This window comes from Grus americana, chromosome 3, assembly GCF_028858705.1.
Source record: "Grus americana isolate bGruAme1 chromosome 3, bGruAme1.mat, whole genome shotgun sequence".
Classification (NCBI taxonomy): Eukaryota; Metazoa; Chordata; class Aves; order Gruiformes; family Gruidae; genus Grus; species Grus americana.
In genome coordinates, this window is record NC_072854.1 from 113,003,051 (window position 1) to 113,021,004 (window position 17,954).

The 17,954-nt window shown below is 49.0% G+C and overlaps 1 protein-coding gene across 9 annotated transcripts in view; it reads left to right on the forward strand.

Annotated features, from left to right (window-relative positions):
- Positions 1–3,174: 3,174 nt before the first annotated feature.
- The window catches only part of CUL9 (cullin 9), a 38,936-nt gene continuing 24,156 nt past the window's right edge, over positions 3,175–17,954 (forward strand). For 3 of the 9 annotated variants that reach the window (XR_008576280.1, XM_054819431.1, XM_054819430.1), the window contains exons 1-5: positions 3,176–3,373; positions 4,446–4,506; positions 5,639–6,247; positions 12,015–12,169; positions 12,515–13,048. Coding sequence is in view for 8 of the 9 variants with exons in the window: in XM_054819431.1 (XP_054675406.1) it covers positions 5,653–6,247; positions 12,015–12,169; positions 12,515–13,048 (1,284 nt within the window). In the remaining variant the exon portion in view is untranslated. The other 6 variants (XM_054819429.1, XM_054819424.1, XM_054819428.1 and 3 more) reach the window with 6 other exon arrangements.

Genomic DNA, 17,954 nt, shown 5'->3' on the forward strand with positions numbered 1-17,954 from the left:
TTTGGGATCTTGGCCGTGCTTTGCGGGAGGGGACCTTAGGGCCAATGAATGGGGATCAGAGGCAGATTCCTGTGGAGGGTGGGGGGCCTGTCTGGGCATGATGTAGCAAAGAGGGGCTCTTTGTAAAAGTCTCCATCCTCACTGCCTCACCCACAGGGAGGAGCAGGAGGACCTCAAGCAAGAGTTAAAACAGGGAGGACAAAGAGCCCGTGTTGCTTATGGAGTAGTTAGGCAATAACTAAGGCCTAGGAAGAGGAATTTTTGCCATTGTAACATCAAAGAAAAGATGATCCCTAGGCCTGGCCCCAAGTGGATTATATATTTGTATACTGATAAACTACCACAAACCAAAGGAGGACAGAGATATTTTTTAACAGTGACAGGTATTTCCAGGGTATATAAAAGTTTTGTATGAAGGTGCTGCTGTTAAGGTAGTGTTTACCTGATAGGGGACTCGACAGGTAAGTGATGCTGGCCAAGGCCCTGTCATCATGGCAGATGTCATGCAGCTGGCATCTCAGAGCATCCCGACACAGTGGTTGGTGTGTGCAGTACCATCCCCAGGCCTCAGGACAAGGAAAAAGAACAAACTGGGGTTTAAAATAAACAAGTTGAAAGGCTGCAGGCAGAACAGCTTCCTCTGACGTTAACAGGCATCTGATCCAGGTCTCAAATGACAGTGAGGTTGTTTCCCCTTCCCTCTTCCAAGTCCATTAGTTTTGGACACCTAAAGTCTTTAAAGATGGAGCTTAACTGTTGTCTTTATGAGGCCCAACACCAAGACTGTTACATTCCCTGCAGAAAACTGCTATGAGAAGATACAGCAATATTCAAAGTCCAAACTGGAGAGGCATTACTTAAAGTCAGGTCAAAGGCGGATGGATGCCTGTAAGCCCCTAGAAGCCAGGTCAAGGGAGCATGAGGGATCAATAAAGTACTTAAAGGTGGGAAAGAAACCAAAGGGACAAGGGCTCATTACAATCATTAGTGCTGTTGGGTCAACAGCATACCAGCTAAAAACGCAACTACTAGCCTCTACATAGCATCAGGTCCTGGAGCAGATACCAGTACAATGTAAGAAAAGCTTAGCACTGACAAAAGTCTGTGTGGTGGAGGGACTGTGCTATTCCTCACAATGCAATTTGGAGAAAATACGTCTCAGTGTAGCCGGAGAGGAGAAGATTGTACAGAAAGTGCTTAGGAGCAAAACACAGCTGAAATGGCTTTTTCCCCATTGGAAGGGGAGGTGCTTCACCTTTACTGGTTACACCACAGCCAGCCCCAGGTTCATCATGCCTACACAGATATGTCGTGTGGTTCAGCACCGCAAAACCCATATCAACACCCATAACCCCATGTCTCTTGTGCGCAGGGGTCTGTGTATGACATATAAAACTCCTAATATGGAGCAAGATACCACAGGCATAATCTTTATTTTTAGGATAAAAAAACTAAGCATGGTATCAAGACCATCAGAGCCAAGACCTAAGCAGGGCATATGAATACCAAAGAAAACATCACAAACAAGATGCCTGTGTCCTATCTGGCCACTGCCATTTATTGTTAATGACAATTTTGGCTATGGGATGTTGCCAGCTGATGTTACCAGCCAGGCTGCCTTTCCCGCTGCACAGCATTATCACCACCTCATGTTTGTGACGTTAAACACAGCAATGTTGCAGGTGCATTACATGCACAAAAATAACAGCTGCCAAGAACAGAGGAAAATAGCAATGGTTGTACATGTGGTATCAGCTTTTATGTAGCTGTGTGGCATTCAGGAAGTTATTTTCCTCTTCATTAGTGCAAATATACTGTGTTTATCTCTACAGGAGATGAAGAAACTTGTAAAGGTGAAGCACGAGATAACTAAATACCAGTTGTATCCTCTAAATTTTAACAATGCCTTGGGAGTTAATGGGGAAGGAAATTGCCATGTTAATGGCACACACAGAGATTTCAAGAGCTTTCATAGGATTCTGGAAATGCAGCATCACTAGCATCAACAGAGGTTACAAGTACTAATGGAAAAATCAAGAGGCTGGCTTGGAAACACAAACATTTACAGTCCACCATTGGTGCCACAGCTTTACAGGATGGTCCCCACAGACTGATGTAGCACTGCACTGATTTATCCAGCCTATAGTTAATTGCAATTATATTGTTTGTATTAATTGCTGAATGCTACTGTAAAAAATGGAAATTATCTAATCAGTTGCATTAGTACTGAGGGTAGAAATGAGGTTAGGCACATACATGAAGTTGCTCCAGGGTCAAATAAGGAAACAGGCTCTCATCCATTTAGCCTTTGATTTTAATGTTTGTTTCTAATTTAAAACAAATGTTACCAGACAAATAGAAACCTGCACCTACTGGAGTGTAGCTAGCTGCTGCGAGGCCTGTCAAGGAAGGGAAATATGGGTGAAGGATAAGAACATAGATTTTATCATATGGGCATTACAGATCAGTGTAACACCAAAACAGGAAAGGAACTAGAAACAGGCCAAACTTGGTGCAACTGGCTTCAGTTGCCTCTCTAGCAACAGTGAGAATAGGGCAGTCTTATAACCCAACGCATGCCAGGAGCGAGCACAGTGCTCACTGCCAAGCACAGTGGATGGACGGTGGGGCCGAAACTACCCCAGAGCCCCAGGCCCGAAGAAGTTGCTGCACTGTAATTTTTGGTTAACATTGCGTTTGCAGTAAGGTTAGCGCTGACATTATGTGCTTTCAGCCTTCCCTTCACCTACCCTGCAACAGTCCTTAACAAAGTTCATTAATCACCCGATAAACCGCACCCACGCGCAGTGTAACACAGGCACCTTGAGCTCTTGCAGATAATCTTCAGCTCCCAACCTCATTTTTTTTTTCTAGTTTCTCATATTAGCTAGGAGAATCAGAAGATACTATTATTCTTCATATTTCTGTGTCCCTCACACCCATTTCTGGCGTGCAGGCAGCGCGGGGGGCAGAAGCCCTGTGACACACGGTTGCCGTGGGCCAGCACCCCCCGCCACCACCCCCGCTCTCGGGAGCCGGCCCCGATCCCCCGCAGGAGGCCGGGCTGTCGGGCCGTCCCAGGGGACGCGCACGCCGCGGGGCGGGACGGGGCGGCTCCTCCCGGCACCCGCCCGCGGTCCTGTCGGTCAGCACCGCGCCCCGAGGGCCTGCGGAACTCGAGCGAAGCGCTCGGGCCCGCGGAACGGCGGAAGGCGCCCGAGCGCCGCGCCGGGAGCGCCAGCAGAGCGCAGCTGCGGACCGTGCGACGACTTCGCCCAGCTCTCGTGGCCCTGGCCGTCACCCGTAGCGGGCGTGGTCTGCACGCCCGCGTGTGCCGGGGACGCGGAAGCGGGGAGCCGCAGCGGCGGCGTTGGTAGGTGCGGGCCGCGGTGCCGCTTCCGGTCCCCTCCTCTCCCCGCGGCGGTGGAGGGAGCTGGTGGGCCGGTGCCGCTTTGCGCCGCCCTTGGCGGAGGCCGCCAGTCTCGGCCGCGTCACCGCCCCGGCTGTTAACGGTGTGCGGGAAGAGAACAGAAACGGCGGCGGGAGAGGAGGGGACGGGACGGGACGGGACGGGACCTCCCGAGGGGGGCGGTGTGTGAGGGGGCGCCTCCTTTTCCCCGTGTCGGGGCAGATCTGGGGGATGAGCCGCCTCCCTGTGCGCTAGCGCCGGGCCCCGTTGTGGCCTGCCCCGCTGCGGCAGCGCTGCGGCAGGCCTAGCCGCGGCTCCTGGGCCGGGGGTGATGGGGCAGCGGTGAGCGAAGAGACCGGGAGGTGGAGCAGGGCTTGCTGAGGTGTCTAGGGCGGCCCGGAAGAAAACCCACCTTTTCCGCGCCGGCCATTGCCGAGGCAAATCGTTTTTAGCGGCCCTGCTCGTTTCCGTGTGCAGGCCTCCGGCCCTGCCGTCCCCGGGGCGAAGGGTTGCTCTGCCCGCCGGTGCGCAGGCTGTGCTGGGCTGCACTGCTGAACCGGGTCCCAACTCAGCATCGTTGCTGGTGTATTGATTTGCCACAACTCTGAAAGTTAGCGTAGTGCGTTTATTTATGCAGTCTAACAATTTAGCTGTGGGTTGTCGTAGGCTCCAGTGTGCCGTATTCATCATATACATTGCAGCTACTTCTTAGGTGCCCTAAATCCCAATTCTCCCCTACCTAGCTACAAATCCTTTTGGAGCCCCTTCTGATAGCTTCGCTCTAAAGAGGTTTTTTCACGCTAAATGAAATGCTCTAAAGAGGTTGTTTCATGATGTGGGGATGGGGTGAAGTTACCAAACAAAATAATGCTTCACAGAGACTTTGTTTTACTAAGATTTTCATTTTATGTGAACCTCTTGGGGTTGGGTTTTTTGTGCCCTATACAAGCACAGTTGAGGAAAACGTTTGGCTTACAGTGCAGCATCTAAACACCATTGCAAACCACAGGAGAATAACTTGGTCCTTTTATTACAGAGAGACTGCAAGAAGATTCCTAGCTGGCTTGCTGCAAACTCCAAGGCAGGCATAATTGAAGGTAGGTATGAATTTCTCAGGAGTTCAGGCTTCTCTCTGCACCTGGGAAACATCTTTAATATGCCTGTCGTCATCTTTGATGGTCTGTATCTTCTTTGGTTGTGCATGGATTTACTATTTCTTATGTATATTAACTCCTTTTTTAAGAATGACTTGTGTTACCATCAGCTGAACAGCATGTTGCTTCGCGGCTTCTCTTGCTAGTATGCGTAAGTGACAACAAAAGGGCCTGTTCATGTGTTTCTACTACCACCTGCCTGAGCTTCTCTGCGAATCTTCTTATCAGACTGATCTGGCATCCTATGTAGTAATGAAGTCATTGTGTGTGGTATTATCTATAGTTGGCCAGCCAATTGCTGGCACTCAGACAGCAAATTATTTCATGCTCCTCTGCATAGATGAAAGCAAAGAAGTGTCATGGCTGCTTCTTTGTAGTTCTAAGATACGCAGAAAAATCAGGCAGCAGAGGGTAACAATCTTTTCATTGAGTAAACATTGTAAAGGCAAAGAATATCTGAGAGGAGGCCGATGAGGAAATACTGAGTGGCTTTTAGATAGTGACCTGATTTGATGCATATGAACTTGATCTGAGAAATTGCTGCTTATTTACTTCAGGGCCTGGTGACTCAAGTTAGGTCCAGCTCCAGAGTGAGAGACAGTGTCTGCCTGAAGCCTTGAGCTCTACGTAAACTTGCAGTCTAAACAGATGTAAATGGTAGATAGCAAGAGGGAAGATAGAAGTGCAAAAGCAGCAACTTGCACAAGGTCATGTTGTGGATGGTGGCAGAGATGAGAACAGGACCCAGGTCTCCTGTTGTTATTTGCTGTCTTATAAGAGGATCTGAATGGGCCCACTTTGCAATGAGTTTTTTGAGGAGAACCTCTTTCTGTGTTTCCCAGTACTGCTGATAACAGGTTTTGTATATGAAACACTGGCTCATTTTCTTGGAGGGGGGATGTGAGCTTCTGCCAAATGGGATTTTCTTCAGAGCTTTATCCTGGGTGCAGGATCTCAGGATCAAAAGCTGTGCCTCAGCCACTTCTTCTGTCAAGCAACTGAGGTGCTTGCTCACGCTTTCCCTGGCATGCAGCTCAGAAATAAAAGCTCGCCTGCTTCCCCTCTGTCTCTGCAGACATATTTCCTGTCATGGTGAACGAGCGGCATAATGGCAACCTGCTTGTGCACCTGGGGCCCAAACTGCAGGCCTACCCGGAGGAGCTGCTGCGGCAGCGGCGAGGCCACGATGGCCAGCCTGAGTACCTGATCCAGTGGAGTGTTGTCAGCCTGGAGGAGAGAGCAGTGGGAGGCAGCAGTGTCTCCTCTGCAGAGATCAAGCCGGAGAACATCTCGATGTGGATGTCCGCGGAGGAGGTCTGTGCCAGCTGCCCGGCGCTGCTGGGCAAGAGGAAGCCGGAAGGGCAGTGGGTGAAAGAGGAGAAGGCAGCCAGCCCGTTTGCTGCCGATGTCCCGCTGGATGAAGCCTCGCTGCTGGAGATGAAGGCTGATGTCAGGAGCCTGGTGCAGCGAGCTGGCCGTCAGATGTCTGAGACCGGGGCCCCCGAGTCCTCCATCCTCAACACCATCCACGTGCTGAGTGCGTACGCCAGCATTGGCTCGCTGGCGGGTGCCTTCAAGGAGACGGGAGCCCTCGACTTGCTGATGAAGATGCTGTGCCACAAGGAGAAGCAAGTCCGCCGCAGTGCCGGCAAGATGCTGAGGGCCCTGGCTTCGCACGACGCAGGTGGGGGCTGCTGCTGCTCAGTGCCAGCGAGGAGGTGCTGCTGGGCAGCCGAGGGGGGTGGCGGTCCTGTTGTAGGCGTGGGGTGCCTGGGAAGCCGCGTGTCTCGGGGCTTGTTGGCAAAAGGGGAAGAATCAGACTGGAGCTGCCAAGCGGCTCCTTGGTCGTAGTTGTCTGGGGTGCTGTAGGACTTGGGTGCTCCTTCCCCTGACGGGTTCCCGAGCTGGGACGCTGATTGGCTGTTAGGAGGACTTGTGGCAAGGGGCTTGGCAGAGTGTTGGGGTGTCTGTGCTGCATGCTGTCCATTGGGAAGGCTCTGGCCTGCTCTTGGCAGGGAGCCTTTCCTCAGGCCCCGGTGGGTAGAGGCGTGGTCCTCACCCGTCCCCTCATCTGAGAGGAGCTGTCGTGGCTCAGAAGTGCCTGGTGAGGCTTGGGCGTGCCCGGAAGGTTGCTGGTGGTGGTGTGTCCCACAAGCGATCTGGCTTTCCCTGTCCTAGAGTTCACGTGGCTGCCCAGTGGGGCAGATGGGGGGCTGATTCAGGTTCAAACGTAACTTTTTTATTCCCTGGGACCGTGTTCTGGAGTCAGTTATTTGGGGTTGCTGCTTTGGGGGAATCTTGCATCTTTAGGGGTGTGTCATGGTTTAACCCCAGCTGCTAAAACAACCACACAGCTGTTTGCTCACTTCCCTTGCCTCCCCAGTGGGATAGGGGAGAGAATTGAAAATGGAAAAAAAAAAACCCAACCAAAAAACCTTTGGGTTGAGATAAAGACAATTTAATAGGACAAAAAAGGAAAATAGTAATAATAATAATAAAAGAGTATAGAAAACAAGTGATGAACAGCACAATTTCTCACCACCTGAAGTCGATGCTCTGTAAGATCCCGAGCTGACCCACCTCCCTGCCCACCCCCAGTTATATATGGAACATGACATCATGTAATATGGAATATCCCTTTGGCCAGTTTGGGTCAGCTGTCCTGGCTGTGTCCCCTCCCAGCTTCTTGGGCGCCCCTTGCCTTCTCCTTGGCAGGGCAGTATGAGAAGCTGAAAAGTCCTTGACTGCTTGGCAACAGCTAAAAACATCACTGTGTTATCAACATTATTCTCATCCTAAATCCAAAACACAGCACTATACCAGCTGCTAGGAGGAAAATTAACTCTCTCCCTGCTGAAACCAGGACAGTATCCACCCCTTATTCTATAACATCTACATCATGTCCAGGTCACACACTTCCCAATACATTGCAATTAATCGCCACCATTTTTCCTGTCTTTTGATATATACACGCAGGTATCATTCCCTTAGTCGATGGACCACCACTGTGAAATGTCTGTAAAATGTTCATAAATGTCCACAAAATGTCCATTGAGTTCCTGTAGTCCATGACTTTGGGCTCTGTCCATCATAACAGTCTTTCAGGGCAGGAGAGATGGTAGATTGCTACATGGTGCACCTGGAACTTGTAGCTGATGCATCTGGCGTGGTCCATGCTCACGGAGGCATGGCCAGCTGGGTCTGCTAGGGTAGATCCCCTAGTGTTAGCTAACCAGGTGGCTTTTGCAAAATGTGTATCCCAGTGTTTGAGGGTCCCACCACCCATTGCTCTCAGTGTAGTCTTTAGCAGTCCATTGTGGTGTTTGATTTTCCCAGAGGCTGGTGTGCAGTAGGGGATGTGATACACCCACTCAATGCCATGCTCTTTGGCCCAGGTGTCTATTAGGTTGTTTCAGAAATGAGTCCCATTGTCTGACTCAATTCTTTTTGGGGTGCCATGTCACCACAGGACTTGCTTTTCAAGGCCCAGGATAGTGTTCTGGGCAGTGGCATGGGGCACAGGGTATGTTTACAGCCATCTGGTGGTTGCTTCCACCGTTATAAGTACATGGTGCTTGCCTTGGCAGGTTTGTGGGATTGCGATGTAGTCAATCTGCCAGGCCTCCCCATATTTCAGCCATCGTCCTCCATACCAGAGAGGCTTTAACCACTTGGCTTGTTTAATCACAGCGCGTAGTTCACATTCATGGATGACCTGTGCAACAGCATCCATGGTTGAGTCCACCGGTTGATCACGAGCCCATCTATATGTTGCATCTCTTCCTTGATGGCCTGAGGTGTCATGGGCCCACTGAGCTATAAATAATTCATCTTTATGTTGGCAGTCCAGATCTACCTGAGCCACTTCAGTCTTAGCAGCCTGATCCACCTGGTGGTTGTTTTGATGTTCCTCAGTGGCCCAACTCTTGGGTACGTGGGCACCTACATGATGTACTTTTACAACCAACTTCTCTAGCTGGGCAGCACTATCTTGCCACAATGGAGCAGCCCAGACGGGTTTGCCTCTGCGCTGCCAGTTGCTCTGCTTCTGCTGCTGTAACCACCCCCACAGGGCATTTGTCACCATCCATGAATCAGCATAGAGGTAGAGCATCGGCCACTTTTCTCATTCAGCAATGTCTAAAGCCAGCTGGATGGCTTTTACTTCTGCAAACTGACTTGATTCACCTTCTCCTTCAGCAACTTCTGCAACTCATTGTGTAGGACTCCATACAGCAGCCTTCCACCTTTGATGTTTTCCCACAATATGACAGGATCCATCAGTGAACAGGGCATATTGCTTCTCATTTTCTGGTAATGTATTATATGGTGGGGCCTCTTCAGCATGTGTCACCTCCTCTTCTAGCGATATTCTGAAATCTTTGCCTTCTGCCCGGTCCGCAATCACTTCCAAGATTCCTGGGCAGTTGGGGTTTCCTATCTGAGCCCACTGTGTGATCAGTGGCATACCACTTGGCTGCCTTTGACTGCAGTTCATATTGAAGTTCCAGCATGTCCGGCAGCACTCAGCACCGGCGTGATTTCATTCAGGCCATGATAGTCTACTGTTAGCCTCCACTCTCCATTAGACTTTCGCACTGGCCATATGGGACTGTTCAAGGGTGAGTAGGTTCTGCTGATCACTCCTTGGCTCTCCAGTTGATGAATCAGCTTATGGAAGGGAATCAGGGAGTCTCGGTTGGTGCAGTATTGCCGCTGTTGTGGTAGTGATTGGTACTTGTTGTTCTTTGACCTTCAGCAACCCTACAACAGAAGGATCCAATGAGAGACCAGGCAAGGTAGACAACTGTTCAGTTTCCTCCACCTCCAAGGTGGAGGAGGCAGCTATGCCAAGAGCCCACTGGTACCCTTTTGGGTCCATGAAATACCCTCTCTGGAGGTAGTCTGTGCCCAGGATGCACGGAACCTCTGGGCCAGTCACAATGGGGTGCTTTTCCCAGTCATTCCCAGTTAGACTGACTTCAGCCTCCATTACAGTTAGCTGTTGGCATCCCCCTGTCACTCCAGAAGTACAGATGGGTTCTGCCCCTTCATAGCTGGATGGCATTAGGGTACACTGTGCACTGGCGTCCACTGCAGCCTTACACTCTTGTGGGTCTGACGTGCCACACCATCGGATCCACACAGTCCAATAAATCCAGTTGTCCATTTTCTCCACCTGGCTGGAGGCAGGGCCCCTGTAATCCTGATCATCATATTTGTTACCCATTTCTTGTAAAAAATGACTTAGAAGTCCCTTCAAGAGGATCATACGTATGATCAGGCCTTCCACTCAGTCTGGGGAACTGCCAGCTGGAAACGGGAGTGGCATTTTTCCTGGAAGAATCCTCTTTTGTGATTGTTTTTCCTTGCAACTCACGTACTCATGCCTGTAGGGTCGAGGTAGGTTTTCCATCCCACTTCCTCACGTCCTCTCTGTGATCACATGGGTAAAACCACAGGGTGCCTCGTGATGTATACCCTCTATATCTTCTCTCTTGAGCAGAGGAATGCTTACTCTGAATGTCTGAGATACTGGTCTGTACAGGTGGGGAGTAGGACATATTCTCTTTGAGTTGCTGGACCTTCCAGGATGGTTTCTCCACAGCCGAGACAAGGGAGGAAGAAAGACTTTCTTCATATTGCCAGAGTCGGCTAGCCATTTTATCCACTGTTGGCCCCTCTTTCTCCTGTTCTCTTGATGACCCAGGTTCATTGTCATCCCTTACTAAGCAAACTGATTTTTTTTGTGTATTTCTTCTTTTGTATAGGGGCAACTGATACCGGCATGGGTTGGTATTTTGGTTCAGCCACTGTGCCTGTCACCATGGTTGGGGTGGCTGTGGTCCCAGTTGTGGGGGTTGGAGTAGCCACAGTGCTTTTTGTGGGGGTTGGAGTAGCTACAGTGCCTGTTGTTTTGTTGTGAGATCCAGAGACCTTCTCTTCCCTTTGAGGGTACTGAATAGTGTTGAACAGAACTTGGTAGGCATGGGCCAGGCCCCAGCACATTGCAATGATTTGTGTGTCTCTGGAATTGCCAGGGTGACAGCATACTTTTTCCAACTATTCTACTAGCTTTTCAGGATTCTGCACTTTATTCAGGGGTGAATTTCCAAAACACTGGGGGTGCCCACCACCCTAGGCATTTGCCCATGCTACCCCACACACCCTGCCACTCACAACTATCCAGCCTCAGGGCAGATCTCCGGGTGATATTTTTAAATAGTTTAACCCTGAACAAGACCTGAAAGACATTCAGGAGACCTAGCAATAGAAGCATGCTGGTCTGAACATCCCAAGGGTATTCAAAATTCTCAAGGGCTATTGTAACTAGCTTGAAGGAGAAAGGGAAGGTGAAGGTGTTTCCCCTGTGTCCCCCATAGATTGGTTCTCCACAGAAAAAAGGTAGAGAGTGTGATTCCTAATAATTCCCAGGAGATAGCACCTGAGGTATGGAAGTGATAGCAATGATGAATACACATACCAAATCATTCTTATGGCCAACAACGTTATCTTATCTTAAGTGAGTAGTATGCAGTGCAGCAACAGGAACATTCTCATCCAGCGCCTGGAGAAGATAAACAGCACATAGGGAATACATAATACAATTAAGGACTTACATGACACAACTATGCAAACGAATAATACAACATTGTGTCCAGCAACTATTAAACTCATATAATGAACGTTTACAAGTAATTTGTTTTAACATGCTTTGGTCAGATCTGTTGTTATCTCAACCCTCTGTGCCTGACGTTGGGTGCCAAAAAGGGCTGTCGTGGTTTAACCCCAGCCACTAAAACAACCACACAGCTGTTTGCTCACTCCCCCCACTCCCAGTGGGATGGGGTAGGGAATTGAAAATGGAAAAGGAAATAAAACCAACAAAACTTGTGGGTTGAGATAAAGACCATTTAATAGGACAAAAAAGGAAGATGGTAATAGTAACATACAAAACAAGTGATGAACAGCACAATTTCTCACCAGCCGAAGTTGATGCTCTGCAAGACCCCAAGCTGCCCCGCCTCCCTGCCCACCCCCAGTTATATACTGAGCATGACGTCATATGGTATGGAATATCCCTTGGGCCAGTTTGGGTCAGCTGTCCTGGCTGTGTCCCCTCCCAGCTTCTTGGGCGCCCCTTGCCTTCTCCTTGGCAGGGCAGTATGAGAAGCCGAAAAGTCCTTGACTGCTTGGCAACAGCTAAAAACATCACTGTGTTATCAACATTATTCTCATCCTAAACCCAAAACTGAAACCAGGAGAGGGTGGAAAAATCTGGTGTTATTCAGTGGAGCAAAATGTTGCCAATCCAGATTAAAGGACAGAACATGGTTCTAGGTTACACTGAGCATCAAAGCTGTTCCTTGCCTGCAAGTCTGTCTTGCATGGCGGGGGGTGGGGTGAGGGTTGTCTTTAGGGGGCCTGAAGGGTTTCTGTTGTTGTTGCAGGGAGCCGGGCCTATATCCTGCTGTCCCTGAGCCATCAGGATGGCATTGAGCAGCACATGGACTTTGATGGTCGCTACACCTTGCTGGAGCTGTTTGCTGAGATGATGTCTTCTGAAGAGCATTGCATGTCCTTTGAGGGGATTCACCTTCCACAGGTAGCGGCAGGCCCTGCCAGCCCTGGGCCTGTGGGCTTAGGGGTCAGGAGGGGTGAGAGTGGGGGGCCAGAGCTGGTGTTCTTGTTTGGGCCAGGAGGGTAGTCGTCAGTGGGCAGCTGAGCAGACTGGGTGTTGGGAGAGCTGTCCCAGGATCTGGGCCTGGCTTGGGGCTGGGAGAGGTGGTGGAGAGGCCCATGGAGAGCCTTGTCTGAGCAGAGGGATGAGGGTGGGCTGAAAGGTCCGGAGCTATCGCAGGAGCCTGGCTGTGGGTGAGCTGGTGGCTCGGAGAGAGCTGGGGCTGGAGGTGCTCTGCAGGGTAGAGTCTGACAGCCGTGCTTGTTGCAGATCCCCGGGAAGCTGCTGTTCGTCCTGGTGAAGCGCTACCTGCGTGTCACTTCTCTCATGGACAAGCTCAGCAGTGGCATGGAGCAGGGAGGGGAGCAGCAGGACTGCACCGTGCCCAAGCTGCTGACTGAGGAGAGGAGCCGTGTGAAGCAGGAGTTTGAGTTCAGCATGGCTATGGCAAACCTCATCTTGGAGCTGGTGCACGTGATGGGCTGGGACCACAGCCACGAGCCAGAGCTGCTGCCCCAACAGGAGCTGCGGCCTTGCACCACCCACTCCATCTTCCGGCCCAAGACCCCAGCCTGCACTGCTGCCCAAATGCCTGTGCTCACTTCAAATCATGGTCCGCACAAAAAGCAGGGTCGTGCTTTCCTGACTCCGTCAGACTTCAAAGACCGCAGTGGCTATGTGGAGTACTTACAGGCAAACCTGGTGCGTGGCATGAAGGTGCGCTTGCTGGAGGACTGTGGTGATGTTAGAGCTGGGGAGGAAGGCGAGTTTCTTCACAGCACTAATAGCATGCACACAGTGCAGGTAGGTCACTAGTGGGAGTAGTCTGGCTGGGATGGCAGAGGGGGGTGACAGGGGTGACTGATGATTTCCTAATGATGTCTTCATTTGCAGGAAGCTCGACAATAGGCATATTGTAATTAAGACACTGTCTACATCTGTCCTAGCAAATAAGTCACCTTTCAGAGCTGGAATTGTGGGTCCTGAGGAAAGTTAGTCTGGTTTAGTATGGGCTGTCCTGCTCAGATTTCTTAGCCTCTAAAACAGGTGGCTACATCCTGCCTCCCAGGAACAGTCCCTAGCCCTGGTTTGATCTTGGGGGTGGTTTTGGAACAGGCTAGGTGGCACAAATGAGTAACACAGCAAAAGGTGCTTGAAGGTCTTAAGCCTTGGTATGTGAGTGACGTGTGAGTACTTATGGCATAGTGGTGTTCTCACTGGATGGGACACAGCCTATATAGCTGTTTCTTTTGATTTGCTAGTGTATGCTGGGATCTGCTTCCCTTTAAAAATGCTCTTTGAGTGAGTAGACCTTAAATGAGAGTTTGTGGTGAAAAGAGCTGTTTGAGCTGCATATTTGCAGTTGAGTTGCTAAGTTTGTGCCAGAGATCAGGGAAAAGGCCTCAATATTTGAGAAGGTGAGGAATCATAGAATCACAGAATAGTTTGGGTTGGAAAGGACCTTTAAAGGTCATCTAGTCCAACTTCCCTGCAATGAGCAGGGACATTTTCAACTAGATCAGGTTGCTCAGAGCCCCTGACCTTGAATGTTTCTAGGGATGGGGCATCTACCCACCTCTCTGGGTAACCTGTTCCAGGTTTACCTTCATTGTAAAGAATTTCTTCTTTATGTCCAATCTAAATCTACCCTCTTTCAGTTTAAAACCATGACCCCTTGTCCCATCGCTACAGGCCCTACTAAAAAGTCTATCCCCATCTTTCTTATAAGCCCCCTTTAAGTATTGAAAGGCTACTATAAAACACCAACTCTCTCAGCCTTTCCTCACAGGAGAGGTGCTCCATCCCTTTGACCATCTTCATGGCCCTCCTCTGGACTCACTCCAACAGCTCCATGTCTTTCTTGTACTGGGGACCCCAGAGCTGGACGCAGTACTACAGAGGTGGGGTCTCACCAGAGCAGAGTAGAGGGGTAGAATCACCTCCCTTGACCTGCTGGTCACGCTTCTTTTGATGCAGCTCGGGATACAGTTAGCTTTCTAGGCTGCAAGTGCACATTGCTCGTCATATTGAGCTTCTCCTCCACCAACACCCCCAAGTCCTTCTCCTCAGGGCTGCTCTTAATCCCTTCATGCCTGTATTGATACTGGAGGTTGCCTTGACCCATGTGCAGGACCTTGCGCTTGGCCTTGTTGAACCTCATGAGGTTCCCATGGGCCCAGTTTTCGAGCTTATCCAGGATAGCATCCTGTCCCTCAGGTGTGCCAACCACACCACTCAGCTTGGTGTTGTCAGGAAACTTGCTGAGGGTGCACTCGATCCCACAGTCTATGTAATTGATGAAGATACTAAACAGTACTGGTCCCAGTACGGACCTTTGAGGGACACCACTTGTCACTGATCTCCATCCAGAAATTGAGCCATTGACCTCTAGGTTGGTCAGGCAGGACTTGCCCTTGGTGAAGCCATAGTGGCTGTCTCCAATCACCTCCCTGTCCTCCATGTGCCTTAACGTAGCTTCTAGGAGGATCTGTCCCATGATCTTCCCAGGCACAGAAGTGAGGCTGACAGGTTGGTAGTTCCTGGAGTCCTCCTTTCTACTCCTTTTAAAAATGGGTGCAATGTTTCCCTTTTTCCAGTCACCAGGGATTTCACTTAACTGCCATGACTTTTCAAATATCATGGAGAGTGGCTTGGCAACTACATCAACCAATTTCCTGTGGACTCTGTGATGCATCTCATTGGATTGTATAGACTTATGTATGTTCAGGTTCCTCAGGTGGGTCTCAAACCTGATCTTCTCTTACAGTGGGAGGGACTTTTCTCTCCCAGTCCCTGCCTTGAGGTCCATGCACTCAAGAGGTGTGGGAGGAGATTGCCAGTGAAGACCGAGGCAAAAAAGTTGTTAAGTATCTCAGCCTTCTCCTTGTCTGTTGTTACCAGTTTGTCAGTTGTGTTCATCTGGGGGGTATGCTTTCTTTGATCTTCCTTTTCTAGCTGACATACCTACAGAAGCCTTTCTTACTAATCTTTGTGTCCCTTGCCAAGTTCAGCTCCAGCTGCACCTTCCTGACCGCCAGCCAACATCCCTGCCCTGTTCCCAGGATACCTGTCCCTGCTTCCACTGCATGTGCATTCCATTTCCTTCTTGCCCTTTAGTTTGACCAGCAGGTCATGACTCATCCATGCCAGTCTCTTGCCTTCCTTTCCTTCCTTTCCCCACATGGGGATCAAGAGCTCTTGTGCTCTATGGAAAGTGTCCTTAAAGGTCTACCAGCTCTGTTCTGCTCCCTCGTCCTTGAGTGCAGTTTCCCAGGGAGTCACATTGACTAACTCCTTGAACAGATGGAAGTTTGCTTCCCTAATTTCAGGGTCCTGACTTTACTCTGTGCCTGTCCCGTATCCCTCAGGACTGTGAACTCCACAGGCTCCACAGGCACCAGCCCAGGCTGCCTCCAATCTTAATGTCTGTGATTAGCTCACTTGTGTTGGTGACCAACAGGTCCAGTAACGCATTTCCTCTGGTAGGGCTTTCTATTACCTGGCCTAAGAAGTCTCCAGGAGTCTCCTGGATTGCCTGCAGCTTGCTGTGCTACTTTTCCAGCATATGTCAGGGTGGTTGAAGTCCCCCAGCAGGATGCAAGCCTTTGAGCACAGTCCCTCCTGTAGCTGGACTAAGAAGGCTTTGTCAAGAGGCTCCCCTTGATCGGGCAGCATGTAGTAAACACGGACCACAAGGTTCCCTTTGTTGGCTTGTTCTCTAATTCTTGGCCTAAGGCATTCAGCTCTTGCCACTCACAGAACATCCTGCTGGTGTATGGGTCACTGCTGGAGCAGCAAGACTTGGACTCAGGCCTTGGGGTGGGAGAGCATTTGAATGCTGTTCCAGCCTTTTTGTTGGCATGGGTAAGTGTTTGCTCCTGCTTAGACATTTTTCTTAGACCTTTTTCTTGAGAAATGCATGACTTCCTAATGCTCTTTCCAAATCTCTCTTACTGTAACTTGAAGTTCATTACCAGTCTTTCCAGAGGGGAGGTAGAGAATTTGACATTACCTTCTGGATGTTTGAAGACCATCTCCTTTAAATCTACTTTCAGCTTTTGTTAAGCACGAGATTCTCTAGACTTCTTGGACCACAGACCATTTTATTTTGTGTAATGCCGTTGTTTTCATTTGCAGCCAAATAAAAATTAACCAATTAAGAACACTGAACACTGACATTTTTTTTCTCCTATTGTCTGTCTGTACTTTCTTGTGTGAATATTCTTTTGTTTTTTTTCCTCAGCCAGTTGCAGATGGCTTCTTCCTTCTGCTACTCTTCTGTTTATTCAGTCAGAACTGGTTTTAGGATGAATTTTTCCAGTTGGCAAAGCCAGATCTAAATGGTAATAAATATTCAGTGAAGAAGTTTGTTGGCTGTTATATTTGGAAGAACCTAATTTCTGCCACTATTAGTGTTCCTTGCCCTCCAGTCTGTCTAGGAAGTTGGGAATACAGTCTTTGGGGAAGTTAATTTTTACCCTGTTCTTTATGTTCAGATCTGTGTGTGTGTGTCTGTAGCAGTCCCCCAGAGTTATGTGAGAAACTTGTGAGTCAAACCATTCAATGAGTTTTTTTTCCACAGGGAGATACCAGGAATCTGACATCTCAAAATCATATTTGTAATGACATCTCTTGATCATCATTGCTTTTCTGGGCCTTTGCCATCAGTCTCTCTTTGAAGGGAAACTTGATTTTTATCTTCGTTCCTCTTTCTTGTCTTGTGTATCACACTTCCTTTGTAGTGACAGTTTTATCTGTTGGTGACTAGTGAGTTCAAGTTACAAGAACTTCTCCCTGGTCTTTGTTAAAATTTTGATCCTTTCCTTTTCGATTAGTTCTGATTTTGCAGCTCATCCTGCCTGAGGTTTGCTGTCAGTCTTCTGAGTGCAAAATGCAAATTCATGTGCATTTTTGATCTGGGCCAGTCCATCATGAGTCTGTATCTTACCTCCTCTCATCTTTCCTTTGTTGCTCTGTTTTCTGTTGCTTTCTTTGTCTCTCCAAAGAAAAAGTTTCACTGTTGTGTCTGGTCCTTCAGTCATATCTTTCCCTGATTCCTTTGAGATATTTGGCAAATAGCTAGTTTAGGTCAGGGATTCATTGAAGATTAATTGATGTTGTGCATAGAGTTTAACTCAATTATTTCCTTCCATATAGTGCTTTCTTAAAGTGTCTCAGCATCTTATCTCTTTAACTCTCCAGCACAATGGAGTCCAGTTAGCATTGGTGTAACTCCAAAAGAGCTCAGTGAATCAGGCAACCCATCTGTTTTTCTGCTGCTTTTTTTAAAGTTATTGACATGTTGTACTTGCTGTTGCTGGATCCTCCTGCTCAGAAGTTTAAATGTAAAACTACGGTATGGGAAGCCATAAAAAAAATCCTTTTGATTTTGAGAGGCAACTTGGACAAAGCACAGGAAACAATTGCCTTCTTTGAGACATGCTTGTTAAGAGCCCAAAACCTGTCTGAGAGGATTGGTGAACGACCAAAGTGTAAAAGTATAACCAATAGAACGTAAAGTCAGAGTAGGAAAAATAGTTTTCTTTACATTTGCATTCACCACGTGGTTTGTGACTCAAGACCCTTTATATACAGCTCATCTGCCTCATAGTAGTGTTGGTTAAGTTCTTCCTTTGTATGCTTCCCTCAAGGCACCTGCTGCTGGGCACTTTTGGAACGGGCATGCTTAACTAGGTGCACTCCTGTCACT